The 19038-nt window shown below is 47.4% G+C and overlaps 2 protein-coding genes across 3 annotated transcripts in view; both read left to right on the forward strand.

Annotated features, from left to right (window-relative positions):
- GNAL (G protein subunit alpha L) overlaps nt 1-19038 on the forward strand; it is a 96333-nt gene that overhangs the window by 75012 nt on the left and 2283 nt on the right. For both annotated transcript variants that reach the window (XM_081149642.1, XM_081149643.1), the window contains exons 6-11: nt 9372-9426; nt 10232-10305; nt 10788-10846; nt 11182-11302; nt 13330-13460; nt 16629-16696. In XM_081149642.1, the coding sequence (XP_081005768.1) occupies nt 9372-9426; nt 10232-10305; nt 10788-10846; nt 11182-11302; nt 13330-13460; nt 16629-16696 (508 nt within the window). The remainder of the gene's footprint in view (nt 1-9371; nt 9427-10231; nt 10306-10787; nt 10847-11181; nt 11303-13329; nt 13461-16628; nt 16697-19038) is intronic.
- CHMP1B (charged multivesicular body protein 1B) lies at nt 532-2807 on the forward strand. The gene has a single exon (XM_081148479.1). It carries the CDS (start codon nt 653-655, stop codon nt 1250-1252), a length of 600 nt encoding a protein of 199 aa, XP_081004605.1. The 5' UTR covers nt 532-652; the 3' UTR covers nt 1253-2807.

Raw genomic sequence — 19038 nt, forward strand, 5'->3', positions numbered from 1 at the left:
GGGAAGTTGCCCGGGCAAATAAAGCTTCAGCGCAGCGGTTCGGGCCGGCGGGCAGAGCGTCGCGCCGGCCGCCGGTTCCATTCCGGCCCAGGAGGGAGTCAGTGATGTGTTTCTGTCTCCATCCCCCCCCCCCCCTGAAAAGCAATGGGGGGAAATGTCCTCGGGTGGGGACTAAAACAGAGAGAGAGCGGGAAGAAACAGGAAAGCAAGCTTTAGCCTGGACTCCAGCCTCTGCCCCGCCCGAGGCCGCGGCGTTGAGCGTCGCCATGTTTACCTGCAGCCCGGCGCGTCCTGCACACTGCAGCAGGCATGCGCCTAAGTGCGTGTGCACACGAGCTTTTGTGCACCTACTCACGTAAATACTTTTAAAGACTGGGCAGGATTCAGCGCAGGACGCGGGCGCCGCGGAGCCGGGTCTGAGCTCGCCCCGGGGTGCCCCTCCGCCCGCTCTGTCCCGCGGGCCCGCCCCGAGCGCCGCCCGTCCCGCGGACCCCGCCCCCCGGCGCCGAGCTCTGACGTCACCGCCTGCGCCGCGCAGCGAAAGCAGGAAGTAGGACCAAAACAAAGGAGCGGCCACCCCGAGCGGACCTCCGCGGTGCGTCCTTGCATCGCGCCTCCCGCCCCGGCCGCCCGCCCCGAGGAGCCGGCGACTATGTCCAACATGGAGAAGCACCTGTTCAACCTGAAGTTCGCGGCCAAAGAACTGAGCAGAAGCGCCAAAAAATGCGACAAGGAGGAAAAGGCCGAAAAGGCCAAAATCAAAAAGGCCATTCAGAAGGGCAACATGGAAGTGGCGAGGATACACGCCGAAAACGCTATTCGCCAGAAGAACCAGGCGGTGAATTTCTTGAGAATGAGCGCGCGGGTCGATGCGGTGGCTGCTCGAGTCCAGACGGCGGTGACGATGGGCAAGGTGACCAAGTCAATGGCCGGGGTGGTTAAGTCGATGGATGCGACGTTGAAAACCATGAATCTAGAGAAGATCTCCGCCCTGATGGACAAATTCGAGCACCAGTTTGAGACGCTGGACGTCCAGACGCAGCAGATGGAAGACACCATGAGCAGCACCACGACGCTGACCACTCCCCAGAACCAAGTGGATATGCTGCTGCAGGAAATGGCAGATGAGGCCGGCCTGGACCTCAACCTGGAGCTGCCGCAGGGCCAGACCGACTCGGTGGGCACGAGCGTGGCCTCGGCGGAGCAGGATGAGCTGTCGCAGAGACTGGCCCGCCTGCGAGATCAAGTGTGACGACAGAACTCGCTCCGAGGTTTCCTGTCGGTAGCCAGCTTCTGAAAGGCTCTCTGTGTGTTAGAGAGATATTACACACTACAGATTTTGAATATGCCAGAATGCTGAAATGCTCTTAAGATGCTTCTACCTTTGGGTTTACAGTGGTCTCAGATACATTAAGAAATTCTAGGCTTTCTCCACCCTTAACTGGATTTTAAAGTTCTGTATAGCTTGTGATGTGTATTTTTATAGCTGCCTTTTCATAGGACTCGTTAATTTGGTGTATATGAATCTTTCTCAAAAATTTGATCAAATCCCTAGTTCCCGTGTATTCCGTTTTCTGCCCGAATTATCAAAGTTGAAGGGTTTTTTAATTTAGTTTAATTGACAATATATAAAATTGACATGTGGTGCATAAAGAGGAGAATGATTATTTTGATTACAGGGTTATCAGCACTTCATCTTACTTGATGGACAGTGCCATTTCTGTGTATCCTTTATTTTTTGCCATCAAAACGAGACTGCAGTTGACTATTAATCTGTTTTCATAATTTATACTAAAATTACCTTAGGACATTCTTGCATAATATTATTTTACTGTTTACATTCTGTAATTTTTTTTTAAGATTTACAAAGTTTAACATATGACAATTTCTTTCAATTGAATTTCTCTAACATTTCTAGTTATTTTCCTATCTCAACATTTTAATTAGACTTATAAAATATGTTAATTAGCATGGCAGCCACATTACTCACTCTAACATTGCCAAAGAACTGGTTTGAGAAAATCCTGGGACTGTGTGTTTGTAGGTTTTGTTTTGATTTTAACAACCAAAAGTAGGAAAAAAATTAGAACAGCATTTAAGTTCTAGTTATTTTCATTTATTATGTTGTTTTTAAAACAGTGCATTAAAAACTTTGAAAATATAAGTTGGAATGTTTTACTTAGCCATGCAGCCAGCTTTGAGTCAGGGAGGAAGGAAAGAAGCAGGATTGGACAGCATGCTTGACCCTCAGGCTAGAAGCCAGCTGTGCTACCTTTCATCCTTCTGGAATAGCAGTGTGTATTTTCTGGCTGAAAAGGAAATCCTGTAGCCAAACTTTCTCATAGCCTCAAAACATGAAGAACATCAGTTTGCTTTTGCCTTAACAAGTATGTTAATCTAAGTTGAATACTCATGGATAGTTTAAATTCCCCCTTCACTGGAAGATTTCTCCATAAGAGAATTCTAGTGTTTCAGGAAATAATTATAGGGACTCTCCCAGGCCCTTTGAAAGATTCACCATTATATTATGTTTTCCAGTGTGATTGATTGTTTTAAGGGAGGAAAAAAAACCCACGTAGATGTAGATGAGAACTGACCCTCATATTTAAGTGTCTTTTTATCTGACTGGTGGTTGTTCTGAAGTTTTCTCTAAAGGACGCCTGTCCATTATCTACCCCCACATCTTTCTAGAACTCTAGGCTTTTGGTGTCTCCTCTCATCCTCATGGTTGCACAGAGGCAGCTGTGTGAGTACAGCATGAGTTGTAACCCCTCTTTAGACTGGAAAAAAATAAAACTTTGAAAATAGCTTAGTGTTGAATCCTTTGGTAAATTGAAGACCCTTTTATAATACAAATATTGCCAACAATATTAATATATTTTGTGAGATTAAACAATGCTTGAATAAGCGTGAACTTTCTTAAAGTATGTTCATTTCAAACTACGTGAATATACATTTTTAGGAACCGTAAATATTATTTCAAAAGTGTATTAGGCCCCTGAATTATTTCCTTATTTTTGCAGTTGATGAAATGCTGAAACGTAAACCACAGAAGTTTGTCAAATAAATCATTTTAAACTGCATGTTACTACATATGATTGTGTGTTCTGTTTAAAAAGTTATTTACGTCCTAGCCCATTTGGCTCAGCGGTTAGAGCATCGGCCCTCAGGCTGAAGGGTCCCGGGTTCGATTCTGGCCAAGGGCACGTACCTCGGTTGCAGGCTCGATCCCCAGCCCTGATTGGGGCACGTGTGGGAGGCAGCATGTGTCTCTCACATCGATGGGTGAGGATTCAAAAATAATAATAACGAAATTTATTTAAGAAAAATAATTCAGAGGTAGGTTTGGTTCAGAAAACATGGTATTTTTCCAGACTCACCACCTGAATTTCTGTTAAGGTAGCATGGAATTTTCATGCACATTTCTAGAAGCCCTAGCTATTCTTTACTGAAATCGTTTTTTGAAGGCAACAAGATTCTTCCTCACATTGAAACTTCCCCAGGCTACCGATAGATATAATTTTCAAAAGGATCCAACTTAAACATACCAAGGAAATAGTTACTCTTCCACACAACCACTAGTACAGTTTTTACTCTATTTCTCCTTTTTTTTTCTGCCTTCAAATGTACAATTCCTAACATGGATTTAGAATATACTTTTTGTTCATTTATTAATGATTTAGTTTATTTCAGTTCCGATGGTATTAGAGAACTTTTTACTAACGCTGTTTCTTGAAAGAATGTTAATGAATGTGGTGCCTTGTAGATAGAAACATGCTACGAGTCTTGGACGTTGTGTGCCTACCCAGCTGCCACCAAAAATAAGCACCGGTCTGATAACCTTACTAACTGAACATAGTCTTAGGATCAGCCAGACAATCTCACGTTGTGTGAAGCAGAAGTGATGGACCTTCTGTTCTCAATTCCTCCTTTGCAATATGCACAACACCCTCTTGGAGGCATTTCTGTAGTCCAAATCTAAAGCTCAAGGCTTTCAGTACTATTTATTGACAAAAAGCCACAAGCCAGTAGACACTGAACAAACTAATGAGCAAGCCCCTGTCATTTTTTTTCTTATAATCAACTGATTGGCATTAGCAAAATACCTGCCTGGTTTACCTAGGTTTGTTTTTCTACAGCTAGATGGTAAGTTCCATATGGAGCAGGACAGTGTCTCTCTTGGTCACGATTACAGGACTTAGTGTGGTCCCCAGCCCAGTTGGCTCCTGCTGGTGCCTCCAGCGTGAATGCAAACGACCCTTGTGATCATGCCTAGGGCTCTCTAATGACATTGTACACACTGGGTGAGGTGGGTGCAGTGGACACTCTGCCAGAGCCCAATATATACCCTCAGAAGCACTGTGTCCTTCCTTCATAGCATTTCTACAAACTGAAATGTTTGCTTCTGCTCCTCAGGGCTTATGCATCCTCCCTCCTCCTAAACAGTGTCAGAATAACTGGTTACAGTAAAAGATTTAGGCTAAAGTATATCAGGTGCTGGGTATCCAGGGCTTCTTTCTAGAAATCAAAGGCATGCTTCCACCTTAAGTTGTGCTCAGTACAGTTATGTAGATAAGGCAGACACATTTAAGAGAAAAATGGACATGGGAGTATACAGATTAAAAAAGTCATCGGGATGAGCGCAAGATTAGTGCACTTTCCACACTTCATGTATTTTATAACTCAACTTTTAAAAAGGGTAAACACGATATAAGGCAGTATACCATGCTAGTGAGATCACGAAACAGTAAGTACATGAACGGAATTACAGTGTCCCTGGTGGTTAGAATTGGATTTAATCTGGGGCTTCAAAGAAAAACAAATGGGAATTACACAAGGTCTGAGGCCAAAAACTGCATGGGATTTGACTGGAGTGGAGGGTTTGACAGCAAAAAGGAAAGAAGAGACCGGGCAGATTGCGAATGGCTTGGAGGTCAGTGTGGACTTTACCCTGAGGAAAGAGCAGGAGCGTGAGTCATTAGAAACTATTGTCCAGATTAAAAGAAGAGCCTAGAGTTAGGGTGGCAGTAAAAATGGAGAGGAAAAGACACAGTGCGAGCTTCTCAAACTCTGATGTGCGTGAGCCACAGCTTCGCCTGGGGATATGGGGCAGCTGCGAATCCTGGTTTCCGAGGCCTGCGGCTGCTGCTGCTGCACCACCTTTTAAGCGTTACTGGACTAAAAGGGTCCGTGCGTGCATCAGAGCCCAGAAACACGAACAGGAGCTTGCAGCAAAGAAAGTAAAAGTGTATTATTTCAGGAAGTGGCGCCGTGGCCACCGTCACAGGCGGGCTCGTGCTCAAAGACCTGGCCCCCAGCGGCTTCTAGGGCGTGGGTTATATGGGGGGAAATCGTTAATCCTGGTCACTGCGGGAGTTAGGGTTGTGGTTAGGGCCGTGGTCTCTATTGATTGGTCAGTGCTGGGGTGGAGGGTAATTGGTCATTGCATCTGGTCCTGATGTCAGCCATGGCGTCAATTCTGGCTGGTTTTACAAGGATTTGGTCAGTGGGATGTTCCATTTCTCTGGGTCTGGCCATTCTCCTCTGTGGTCACCAGACCCCGGGCTTTGTTCCTAAGATTCTCTGATGCCAACCAGAACCTCGGTGTCCTGAGGGCTTAATGATTAAGGAAGTGGCTGTGCGAGGGAGAGGAAGGTGGGTGAGTCAGTTTTGGATGAGGCCAGTTTAAATCAAAAAGGGGAAAGAGAAAAGGCCAGATGAAAGAAAATGGGGTTTCTGCATGGTTGCATAAGTAGCGGGGATCTTAGCCCTGCTGCTCGTTAGAACCGCCTGGAAATCTGTCACACCATAGTGTTTTTACATCCTGAAAATCAGCATCATGAAATCAATTTCAGTAACACTGAGGAAAGGTTTTTACTTGCCTTGACAGAGCTCCAGCTTGCTAGATTTTTCACAGAGATAGTTTTAAGTACATTTAAATAAATGTATACATTAAAAATAAATGATTTTTAAATAAATCATCTTTTCATGATCCCTTCCTTGTCCCTTTTCATGATCAACTCCATGGCCGTAAGAACTCTGTAACATTTATTTTAGAGGAAGAGCAGACAGCAGGTGAGAAGTAAACAGTCGGTTGCTATTTTGTACCAGTATCAAGCAGAAGGAAGGTCTAAATAATGAGAATAAAAACGCTTCTGCAAACGTAAATATCCTCAGCAGGAGCAGAAAGTGGAAAAAAAAAAATCTAAAATGCTTTTTAACTGCTTTGTTTTATGGTGTCCATATGAGGGTGATATTTTACAGCTGTCATTTGGTATCGTCTTGCAACTGTGCATCTAGTGTGAATGGATGGTCTGTAAGGGGGATTCTTCAATCTGGTTAATTTCTTGGCTTAAAGGCAGTGGTGTATTTAAGAAAACAATGTAAGCTTTAAAATGTAGTCATGTGAAATTCTGTGTATGATTCAGAAGACCCTTAAAACTCTTCTCTATATATATCATCTTTGGAGCCCTGATTTGATGTATTTGTACAGCATGCTGGGAAATATGTGAATTGAACCAAAGACCTAGGCAAAATGCTGGCAGAAATCCACTCCTATAGATTTTTATTGCATTCCTTTATTCCTTAGAGAGTGTTTAAAAGAACTGGGGAGTGCATTCACATGCGGGGGGGATTGCACTTTTTATTTTCATTGCACAAACTTGAAACCTATGAACTCAGAATACCATTCAGCATCAGTAACAAATCGGGAGATACTCTCAGAAATCTTCACTGATGCTTCTGAGATCTCACTTACATGGTTAAGCATCAGAGCTGAAAAAACCTGGAGTATCCATCCTGGAGACTGAGGATGGGAAAAGAACTTGACATCTTTGCCTTTGTCATCAACATCTCTTATTTTTAACTGCGTTTAGGAAGGCACTCCCACCTTCCTTTGGAAGGCGGTCTTTAATCCCATCTAGCAGAACCTTTTGATGTATTTTTTTAGCCATACTCCATTGTTTCTACTTATACTAGTTATTACCATCTTAATCAAGTCGCCCACCTCCCTCCACCCTCTCTGCATCCTGATAGAAATTGGTTGCTTCCTAAACTCTAACTATAGCCAAAGGCTTCATATTTAGTTTAATTTTTAACTCCTTTCAGCCCTTTTAATCAGAGACAGTTGGTTTCTGTATCACATGTCAGTATTATATGTCCCCAGCCAAGAGAACAGATCATTTCTGAATCAAATTTTTGTAGCCCACGGGTTGGGGAGGCGTGGGGGGCGGGGAGCAGCTGGTAGTCTGGGCTACAGTCCAGAGCTCCCTTTCCAGGAGCAGAAACCTCTTACTTCATTACAGAATCCTTTGGTTCCTTTCCTGCTAGATGGTCAGGAACTCAGTGTGGATTCTTCACAACACCAGGTTCAAGACCAGCAAGGATTTAGCCAAACTACCCTGTAGTTTTCACACCAGGTCTCCAGCAAGGGCAGGGCTCCCCTCCCTGGGGCCCTCGTGTTTCTCCACCTCCCAGGCAGCCCCTCCTGTGGCATTTCCCCCATTGTTTGTTCTCTCTCCAAACTGCTCCATCTCAGGCACCAGCTCCGCACCCCTGGCCAATTCACCTCCCTCTGGTGTGCACATAGCAGCACCTACCAGAAAGGCTGTAGGCAGATCAGGGTCCCTTTGGCCTCTCAGTGGCCCTGCCACCTGGCCGTAGCTCTGCAGTCCTCCAGGAGCAGTTGACTTTCTTTGGCAGCTCTCACAGCAGGCAGCATGGTCACAGACACCACCCTCCACAGTTGCCTCCCCTTGGGTGGGACTGGCCCTGGCTTCAAGCTGAAATGGCCTCATTTCAGACATTGCCCCACCACTTCATGGCCCTGAAAGGACATCTCTGATACCAGCAGATCCACCCTTGCCCCTTGCTACATTCTGCCAGTGGCTCACTGCTGCAGAGTTGCCTCTTGCTGCAGCTCTAGGGTAGGTCTTGGTCCTAAAGTAACAGGGCCTTGTGCCAAATCAAGGATGCAAGGATGGAGGGCCACCAAAATGTTACCCCAGCATCAGGACACTGGGACTGTCTTTAGCTAGGAAGATGGCCAAGAGAGTTAAGTGGTTTTACTGTGTCTTTGGCCTCCCCCTTGCCAGTGACGAAAGCTTCTCAAGGCCTGCAGCGCATGCAGGGTGGTGGGGGGAACGTGTAGAGATAGGAGGGAACACCTCTGTGCTATGCTAAATGCCCCCAAGCACAAGGGCCTAGAAGAAGTCCCCATGATGACTTGACTTCACATACCAGTGATGGATCCCAAACCTTCCAGGGTTGGACAGGCAGGGAAGCCGGACCCTGTCCCTGTCTAAGTCACATGCACTCTCCCCAGTGTAGGAGCCTCACCCTGGCCCACACCCCCAGCCAGGAGAGCATGGGCCACGGAGACCCCCTCCCTCTCCTCACATGCTCCCCTGCCCGTCTGAAGGCCCACTGCCCCTACCCTTTCCTAAGGTGGTCCTCCGATCACCAGTTAGCCAGTCCCCATCTCTTCCTGTGTCTTGAACAGTGTCCTTTGGAGGCTGGGCCTCTCAGCCACCTGCCCACTTACCTCTTCCCGCTACAGGAGAGGGGAGCAAACATCCATTCATCAGACAAATATTCAGGGATAAGGTCTGTACACCTGCACCAACCAGACAAAGACCTGTCCTGCGGGGCTTGAATTTTGTAGGAAGAAACAGATAATAAATGAATGTAAAACATGTCAGGCCGTGGTAAGTGCTTTGTAGAAAAATAAAGCAAGGCTGGCGTGAAGATGGACAAGAGTGCTATTTTAGACAAGATGGACGGGTGGCCTCTGCCGGGCGAGCAGGGCGGTTTCGTGGAGGGAGGGCACCTGCGTCTGTCTTCTGTCTTCTTCCACGTGCAGGTGCAGTGTGATCTCCTTTCCTTCTGCTTGCTTCTCCCTGCCTCCACTTACGTAGCATTTCAGACTCCTGGGACCAGCCTTATAGCCTCCACCGGGTGTGCACACCAGATTAAACCTGCTCACACGCACGCACACTCCTGCACAACTTTTGGATCTCATTGGAAACTTACTGCGCTAAAGGAACATCTCTCACTTCCCGTTTTATGTTTACATCACACCAAGCTTAGCCTTGGAAGGACACCTGTGCCCGTCCCAATTTCTGGGTGGCCCCTCACCCCCAACCCTATAGCGCTGGGCAGAAGGGAGGGAAGGCAGAGGTCAGAAGGAAAAAGAAGGCAGCCTTAACCGCCCATCGGGAATGTTAGGCTGCCTGGGCAGACACACGTGCAGGAAGGAAAATGGGCACTTCCCTCGGCCTCTCTGCTGCCCTGTCCTCTTGTGCTTGTGCGACTGTCCCTCGTGTCACCCACAACCCAGGAGAAAGTCTGAGCACTGCTGGCTTTCGTTTCAGCTTCCTGGAGAGAATCGACAGCGTCAGCTTGGTGGACTACACCCCCACAGACCAGGTATGTCCCGTTGGAACCTTGTGAGGTTAAAGAAATTGCCGGTATTAGTCGGTGATTATTTTTAAATGGATTAAGGAAAATTTTCTTAAAATAACTACTTCTTGCAAATTGTTTGTGCTGCCCCTCAGTGCGAGAGGGGAGGACCACCTCCCAGCTTCCAGAGTGATTGCAGTGTCTGCTTCATTAGCATCATAATGGATTTGTGATCAGAAAAAAATACCCCTGACATCTGGCAAACATACAAGAGATGTCAGCTTTGTAAAACTATGGCTTTCTCATCCCCTCCCGACCACAGTCATCTTTTCTCTTAGAGAGAATAGAAGTATGTGGGGAAAAGAGGAAATCTTAAATCAACTGGCATCCAGCCCGACATCCACGGCCTGTGAATGCAGCTGCTCTTCCTTCGCTTTCTCGCCCAGGGGGTTCTGAACTCGGAGCCGCCAGCTCTCCATTTGCACAGGAGAGCACCGCAGGGTCTCTGCCCGGAGCACGGAGGGTGTGATTTGGTTTTCAGGAATACAACAGTCAGTGGCTACGTTCGTCAGTGATTAAAAAAAAAAAAATTAAAAGCACAGCTATGAAGTCTCTGAGACCAAACGAGCACATTAACCCTGACTTTCTCCGTTGGAGGGTGGGGGAGGAAGACAGAACGCATTTGTCTGTTTTTAATTACTGCACTGTCGTGTCTTTTGTAATGGAAGAAACTGCTATTTGAAAAACTCAGTTATTCTGGGTGCGTCCCGGGCTTTCCTTCTGAAGGAAGACGGTGGTCTCACTTGGTTTGCTTCCCTCTTCCTGCTCTCAGGACCTTCTCAGATGCAGAGTTCTGACCTCAGGGATTTTTGAGACACGGTTCCAAGTGGACAAAGTCAACTTTCAGTAAGTGTGTTGTTGGGAGCAAGCCTGCTGTGGGGGGTTGCGCAGGAAGCCCTCCCTGTTGCCTTCTGGGGCCTGGGCGTGGGGCCGGGAGACCCAGCGGAATCCCAGCTGGGCACTGCCATCCTTTCGGTCCTGAATACAGGCAGTAACTGTAGGGAAGGCAGGAACCCAAGACTGGAGGGGCCTGGGGAAGATCCAAGGCATTGGGTGGGGTAGGTAGAGAGAAACTGCAGCCAGAAACGTGGGCAGAGGGATGTACCTCGCAGGCCGCCCTGAGAAGAGGGCCCTGAGCCACCTGCTGACCACGGGGTGAGGGCTGTGACCGCAGAAATGACTGGCGCTGATGCCCAGGCGCCCCACCCTGGTGCAGAGCCTGGGGCTGGCCGCACAGGCCATGCTGCAGCCCACAGCAGGGAGAAGAGCGCAGAGTGCGGGTCACCTCCTCACACCCGAGTAACTGTCATCCTGCTGTCCTTCCACAGCATGTTCGATGTCGGCGGCCAGAGGGATGAGAGAAGGAAATGGATCCAGTGCTTTAACGGTGATTTCTATGCTCTCTCAAGAAAATGGGACGAATTCTCGCCTCACTCCTGCTACTGTGTTTAAGTGCCTTTGAATGAGCTCATCTATAAAATGCCTTAACTATGACTCTCATAAGTAAGGCGTTTAAGCATCCCGAACTCCCATTTGCCATTTGCTGATACGGGTAGACCCCTGGCCGGGCCCGTTCCCGAGTGACCAGTTACACACACAGTGCCCATTCAAGTCATTCTCAGTTGTGGAATGAAAATCACCCTGGAATGGTAGCAGTTGGGCGTGTGCTTTATCATAACCCCCCGTGACCAGCTGTCTAACTTTCTCTCTTCTCCCACTAAGACGTCACCGCTATCATTTACGTGGCGGCCTGCAGTAGCTACAACATGGTCATTCGGGAAGATAACAACACCAACAGGCTGAGGGAGTCCCTGGACCTTTTCGAAAGCATCTGGAACAACAGGTTATAAAAACAATAAATTCAGTCTCACCACTGGATTGCAAATTTTCTTTCATTAAAAGTATAGCAGCCCTGGCCGGTGTGGTTCAGTGGTTAGAGTGTCGGCCCGTGCACCAAAGGGTTTGGGGTTAGGTTCCAGGTCTGGGACACGTGCTTGGGTTGCAGGTTCAATCCCCAGCCCTGGCTGGGGCTCATGAGGGAGGTGACAGATTGATGTGTCTCTCTCACATTGATGTTTCTCTCTCTCTTTCTTTCCCCCTCCTGCCTTCCCCCCTTCCACTCTCTCTCTGAAAAGCAATGGAAAAAATATCCTCAGATGAGGATTTTTTTTAAAAAGTATCTCTTTAGTCTACCTCATATATAGACATACTTAACCTGGGACCGTTCCTGCTAGATGGAGCTCTGCTAGTGCTCTGTCAAGAAAATTTAAATCTCTATTTTGAGAGCCTAAGATTATATCTAGGGTTCAAAATTGGTTTTGTTTGGTTTTCAGAATTTAGAAAGTGCCAGTTTTAAGCATCCACATATAGCTAGATGACCCCTAGGATCAGGTACAGTTCAAAAGCACAGCTGTGTCTGAAGTGCTGCTACTGCACAGGAGCAGAACTGAAACACACACTAGACACTGCACACGGAGTTAAAAATCAGTGTCTTCTGACGTGTTTGGGAAGAAATAGCACCAAGGAGGACAGATACATAAGCTGTCCTTGCAAAAGGTTTGGGTTATCAGAAAAGTATTTCTCTAACAAAATGCTTAACAACTGTTCTTAGTTTCATAGTATTAAGACAGTTGATGGGGAAGAAAGAGTCAGGAAATACTGGGTGTACAGAGAAATATGTTGGAGTCATTAAAAATGTGTATATTCACACACACGTAATCACATGGGGAAAGGACCACAGCGTTGTTAAATGAAAAGGCAGATTTAAAAACACCTTGAACTTATTTTTATAAATACAATAAATATGTGTGAGGATAGAAAAAAATACCTGGAAGTAAAAACATAAAAATTTTAATAGTTGTCTCTGGGTATAATTACATTTGATTTTTTTTTCTATGTAATAATTTTTCTATAATTAAAAATTCCATTTTCACAAGAACTATGTGTGTTTTTTTTAAATCCTCACCCGAGGATATGGTTTTTTATTTTAGAAAGAGAAGGGGTAAGAGAGAAACATTGATCTGTTGCCACTCACACTTGGGGACCAAACCCACAACCTAGGCATTGCCCTGACGGAATCAAATCATCCAACCAACCGAGCCACGCCCACCAGGGCAAGGACTATGTATTTTTTTTAACTAGAAGAAACCTTAAGTCTATTTCCATTTAGGGGAAGAATGGATTGTGTTTCTAATTCATAGAAAGATTCCTGTGCACTAATCATCAGCTTGACTCCTTTGAAGTAATGGAATTTCCAAAGGCTTTGCTGATGTGCACACTGAGCTCAAGTTAAGTCAGTTCTTGGCGTCTATTGAATGAGACAGAACTTTCCCACCTGAACCTCCACTCTCCCCCAGCCCTCCCCTTAGCCTGCCCTGTCCAGTGCAGGGATCTAGATCTAGATCTGATGAGCATCCTGCCCCAGGTCTGGAGAACTCAGACCTGGTCAGAGGTGGGAGGGCAAGAACCACGCCAGCCACAAACTCTGTTCTGTGCAATTAACTCATGAGTCCTGTATCTCGCTTTAACTTCTAGTTTTCTGACCCTGTATTAGTAAGTTACACTGCCATAAATAATGCAAGTGTATTTATTATGTGAGAAAACCTTAGCTTTGGTGCCAGTAAAGGTATGTCCTGAGTGAAGATAAGTTAGAAAGTGCTAAACTGCTAAATCAGCTGCTATATTCATCATGATAAGAATGTCCTTCTTGAAGGTGGAGTGTGGGACCAAGATACTGGTATTTCAAGTAAAGCTAAAACCTATACCCCATCAGGAAGATGGCAGTGTTGTCATTTTCGCTGAATTCCTCCCGTTAGCTGTACTTTCCCATATAGTGGATGTAAAATTTGTGTGTTTATTTCTCCTTTTCAGGTGGTTGCGTACCATTTCTATCATCTTGTTCTTGAACAAACAAGATATGCTGGCAGAAAAAGTCTTGGCAGGGAAATCAAAAATTGAAGATTATTTCCCAGAGTATGCAAATTACACTGTTCCTGAAGATGGTAAGATTTCAAAACAAGTTTCTCCCGATTAAGGAAAAGACTTAATTGTTCTTTCAACAGCTCTTTAACTATAATTCCAACAGTTCAGATGACTAGAAAATTCAGTTAATTGCAGTCACTCTGCTTGACTGCTGCCCCACCGTGGAGTCAGAGAGTGTCAAAGCGTCCTGTGTAGGATTCCGTCTGTGAAAGTATCAGCTTGACTTTCCATTTAAACTGTGCAGTTGGAGAAAGGACAGTCTCGGTGTGAGGATGTCATCAGATGGGCCAAGTTCTGCCCCGTGGTGCCTCAGTCAGGCCTGCTGTGAACTGTGCCCATGTCAGCCCTTTACATTGACCTTCACACTGAACCTGCCCAGTAACCCCATATGGGAGTTTTCATTATTGTGTTTTCTTGTGGAAAATGAGGCTGAGAGAGGTAAAGTCACTTGTTCAAGGTCACTCAGGTAGAGCCTGTGAGGACCAGGCAGCCTTTGAACTCTTTCCTCCTGAGCCTGTGCTTTCAGCCCCCGCGTTTACATCTCGTCTCCAGGGATGACTTTGGCTAAGACATTGGTGATTCCCACTAGGATGACCAACCATCTGTGGGTGTTCCTGGGACATGGGACTTTCAGTGCTAAGGCCAGGAAGGTCCTGTCCGGCAAAGCCAGTGGAGTTGGTAACCCCACTTCTAGTGGCTGCTCTTGGGTTTTGAGTAGACACTGGGCCACCAGAGTCTCATAGGATAGGTTTGTTTACATCAAAATCACACCACTTCTTATATTTGAACCACACACTAGATCGAGCAGAATGAAAGGGACTTTCCTAGAAACTCCAGTTAAGAAGTTAAGAAAATTCATCAGCCTCTTCACACTGACCTCAGCCCGCCCAGAGGGTGCCTTCCAAGACTAAGGCAGCTTGCCACCTACCCTAGGGAGATCTTCAGAGCACCCCTGGTGTTACCCTATCCCTTGCTGGATTTCCTGTCTCCTAGCAACCAACTCGTCTTAACTTTCCCAGTCACCAGCCCCCTCCCCCACTTCCCGCTCCCCCTCCAGTCAATACTCAAGCTGAGGCCAAAGCTGGCCTGTCCAGGAAATAGTAAAAGCTGCACTTCCCCTCCACCCCTCAGCAATACTGTGCCCCTCCCCTCACTCAGTCTCACTCCTCCTGTGCTCCCTCACTCCTGCCCCACACACTCATTGACACTGTGCTCCCCCCTCACACAGTCACACTGTGCTCCTCCCCCACACACAGTCACACTGTGCTCCTCCCTCACACTCAGTCTCACTGTGCTCCTCCCCCACACACAGTCACACTGTGCTCCTCCCCCACACTCAGTCACACTGTGCTCCCCCCTCACACAGTCACACTGTGCTCCCCCCTCACTCAGTCACACTGTGCTCCCCCCTCACTCAGTCACACTGTGCTCCTCCCCCACATGCAGTCACACTGTGCTCCTCCCCCACACTCAGTCTCACTGTGCTCCTCCCTCACACTCAGTCTCACTGTGCTCCCCCCTCACTCAGTCACACTGTGCTCCTCCCCCACATGCAGTCACACTGTGCTCCTCCCCCACATGCAGTCACACTGTGCTCCTCCCCCACACTCAGTCTCACTGTGCCCCTCCCCCTCAGTCTCACTGTGCTCCCCCCTCACTCAGTCACACTGTGCTCCCCCCTCAGTCACACTGTGCTCCTCCCCCTCACTCAGTCTCACTGTGCTCCCCCCTCACTCAGTCTCACTGTGCTCCCCCCTCAGTCACACTGTGCTCCTCCCTCACAGTCACACTGTGCTCCTCCCCCTCACTCAGTCTCACTGTGCTCCTCCCCCACAGTCACACTGTGCTCCTCCCCCTCACTCAGTCTCACTGTGCTTCTCCCCCACAGTCACACTGTGCTCCTCCCCCACATGCAGTCACACTGTGCCCCTCCCCCACACACAGTCACACTGTGCTCCTCCCCCACACAGTCACACTGTGCCCCTCCCCCACACACAGTCACACTGTGCCCCTCCCCCACACACAGTCACACTGTGCTCCTCCCTCACACTCAGTCACACTGTGCTCCTCCCCCTCACTCAGTCTCACTGTGCTCCTCCCCCACAGTCACACTGTGCTCCTCCCCCACATGCAGTCACACTGTGCTCCTCCCCCTCACTCAGTCTCACTGTGCTCCTCCCCCTCACTCAGTCTCACTGTGCTCCTCCCCCACAGTCACACTGTGCTCCTCCCCCACACACAGTCACACTGTGCTCCCCCCTCGCTCAGTTTCACTGTGCTCCTCCCCCTCACTCAGTCTCACTGTGCTCCCCCCTCACTCAGTCTCACTGTGCTCCTCCCTCACACTCAGTCACACTGTGCTCCTCCCCCACAAGCAGTCACACTGTGCTCCTCCCCCACACACAGTCACACTGTGCTCCTCCCCCACACTCAGAGACACTGGGCGCCTCCTTGCTCCCCTGCCCCTCCCCTCTATACTGGACCTGCCCTGGCCACACTGGGCAGGCCTCCAGGCCAGGGCTGACTCAGCACCTGCAGAGCTCCCCAGAACCACAGTAGCTGTAACAGGCGGGAAGTTAGTGATGAGGGCAGGCTGACTTGGAGCCTAGAGTTTAGGAAAATAAGTTTCACAGGGCCACAGAAACTATTGAACGACCCCATGAACTTAGAATGTGCATGGGGAAAAAGGCTCAGAAGGGCCTCGATCAGAGTGGGCACCAGAGCTGATTTTAATTGGGGGCCGCAGCCTGTGGCAGGAACAGTGAGAGGGGGTCTTTCTAAGAACGAGGCTATGGAATGAGAAGGCAGCCCGGGTGACGGAGCCACCGCTGCAGCCACGGCACAGGCCTGGCGCCCGCTCCTGGAGGCCACGGGCCTCCTCCAGAGAGCGCTAAGGTGAAGGCAGCTGCGGGCTCGGGCAGTGTTCAGTGAGATGCTTTCATTTTATTTGAGTGGAAGTTATCTCCCCGCCACCAAAAAAAAAAAAAGTTTTATCAGAGCTATAACCGTTAAAATTATTTGAAAGGAGAAAAGAAAAAGGAAGGTGGCATTTTAGCTTTTTGCCTTGATGCACGTGTCTTAATGCTGTGAGTATATCGCAGTCCAACTTTGTAATTCCTTTTATATTTTCCATAGAGTTGTAGCTGTTTCACATTACTTTAATAAAATTCCACTTGTACTTTCTACAGCGACACCAGATGCGGGAGAAGATCCCAAAGTTACAAGAGCCAAGTTCTTCATAAGGGATCTGTTTTTGGTAAGCAATTTTATTAACCTTCGTTTTCCTACCAACTTCCAGTTATATTGTTCTTTGCAGTTTGCAAATTCCTTCCCCTTTCATGATCTCATTTAATCTCCCCTCAAATTATGACAGATGAGAGAAGGAAATGTTACTTCATCTCACAGCTGAGCACACTGAGGTTCAGAGACATTAGACATCTCACCTCAGGGTGCACAGCTCCCATGCAACACCAGCACTGAGACAAGCCGGACCCTATTGCTTGGTGTATTTTCCAAAATGAAAAGAGCCCTTCAGCGGAGTTGAAACACCAGCCTCCCTGCTGGGGTCCTCCTGTAATCCTTTGTCTTCCATTTAACACTATGAGGCTCAAATTAACATGAAAATGGACCTGCTCAAAATCAGACATTTTCTTTTACCTTTTATTTTGAGATAATTTTAAACTTACATAAAAAGTGAAAGAATTGTATCAATAACTACCATGTATCTACCCAAATTGACCAGTTGGTAAAAATTTCACCACATTTGCTGACTAGTTTTCACTCGTTGGAAACTGTAGATGCCAAGGCCACATTCCAGTCATACCCAGACAGCACTTGGCACACGTCGATTGTGCAGAACTGGAAACGAGCCCAGTCTGCAGGAGAGCTGGTCCAGTCTGCAGGCGGGCGTTTCAGTGGGGCTCATCCTGACACCTTTCTCTGCCCTCTTTCCCACCATGCTCCCTGCTGCCTCTTGAATCCTAGTCCCAAAGTGAGTTCTGAGGTTAGAGGCGTTCCCCAGGCAGTGCAGGTAGTGCTGGGAAAGGGCTCCGTGCTGAGTCAGTCTAGGAAATGCTGTGTTAGATAAAGTGAGACAAGTTTCTCTGTTGTCAGGCTTCTCAGGACTTTTGCTATGCCGATGCGCATTGTGAACCTCTTCAGTAAGGGAAATTAGCTTGTAGTAGATCAAAGATTTCCTTTTTTAAGGAGCATCTTGCAAGACCATAAAATGTAAAAGCCCATAAAAAATGTTCCACAAAATACTCTTCTAATGAGAACAAAAAGTTAACCAGTGTGCAAATCAGGCACTTAGATAAAGATTAGAAATAGAATATGAATGGCCATGGCCCCACCATTCGGTCCTTGGGCAGAAAGAAACCTTTTCTTCTCTAACAGTGGACAAACCTGACTTGTATGCAGTTTGCAAATCAGGGAAATAAAGGCATGGGAGGTACCGACTTAACATGTTTTTTTTGTTGTGGGATTTGCCTGAGGCAGTAGGTCGTCTGAGGAAGTTTTAGTTGGAACCCCTAACCCCAGACTTAGAAGGCACCCAGGGCAGATCGCAGGACTGGTTGTTTATTAGTATTTAATCTGGACAAGAGCAAATCTTGGGTGACACTCTAACTTTGGTAACAGAGAGCCCCTAGAGAGGTTGGGAATAAAGGTTATAAAAGGGAGAGAGAGGTGCAGGGGGAGAAGCTGTCCTTGAGGAAGGTAAAGGGGGCTTTGGCTGAGAAAACAGAGGGCACAGTGAGAAGAGCCCCTCTACGAGAAGGGGCCAAGTGCTGTGAGCATTCGCCTTAAATGTCATCACATGATGAGGCGACTGACCACCAGTTGGTCTGTCTGTCCCTCGAGGAGGCATGAACTGTCCCCAGAAGGGGAGGATCTTAGAACTGAGGGAGGCAGGAGGAGGGAGGGCCAGGTGGTCAACCCCCAGCTTCCCCCAGTCACTATCAACCAGACTTGTCCTCAAACTGAAAACCACCTGCAAGCCCCAGCCCAGACCTGGGCCAGGGTCTCCTCCAGGGCCAGTATTGCCAAACCCTTTAAAGCAGAAGGTGGTGTCCTGACACTCTTAGCATCTGTTAGAAGCCTGCATGTTTTCTGGCCTGTCTTCCTGGTATTGTACTAGTTCCTGTCAGATTCCTCTTACCTTAACCATTGTCTTCTAAGAGAGGGCCTCAGGGAGTTGGGCAGCAGCCAGACGACCCAGCCAAGCAGAGTCTGGAACTGCTAAGCTTTCCTTGACAAGCTGATTTCTCTCATTTTTAATGAAAATTACTTTGTTTAGAGATGTAAACTGTTTGAAGTTTGCAAACCACAACAACCTTTGTAATGACTCCATTCCTTACATTTTTGTTGCTCCAGGCAGGGACAGACTAGTCAGATTATTACAAAAGAAAGCCAATTTTCATTCATTCGCTGCACACTTACTCTCCTTGTGCCACATACTTCACCTGGTGCTTTAGGACTAGAAAGATACATAATTTACAGACTTCAGTATCCATAAGTTTTTCTTAAAAATTTTTTTTAATTGCTCAAGAGAAGCTCGACTACTGCTAAAAATGTCTCTCCTTCTAGGAGGATTTTCAT

The sequence above is a fragment of the Miniopterus schreibersii genome (assembly GCF_964146895.1).
Source record: "Miniopterus schreibersii genome assembly, chromosome: 10".
Taxonomy (NCBI): Eukaryota; Metazoa; Chordata; class Mammalia; order Chiroptera; family Miniopteridae; genus Miniopterus; species Miniopterus schreibersii.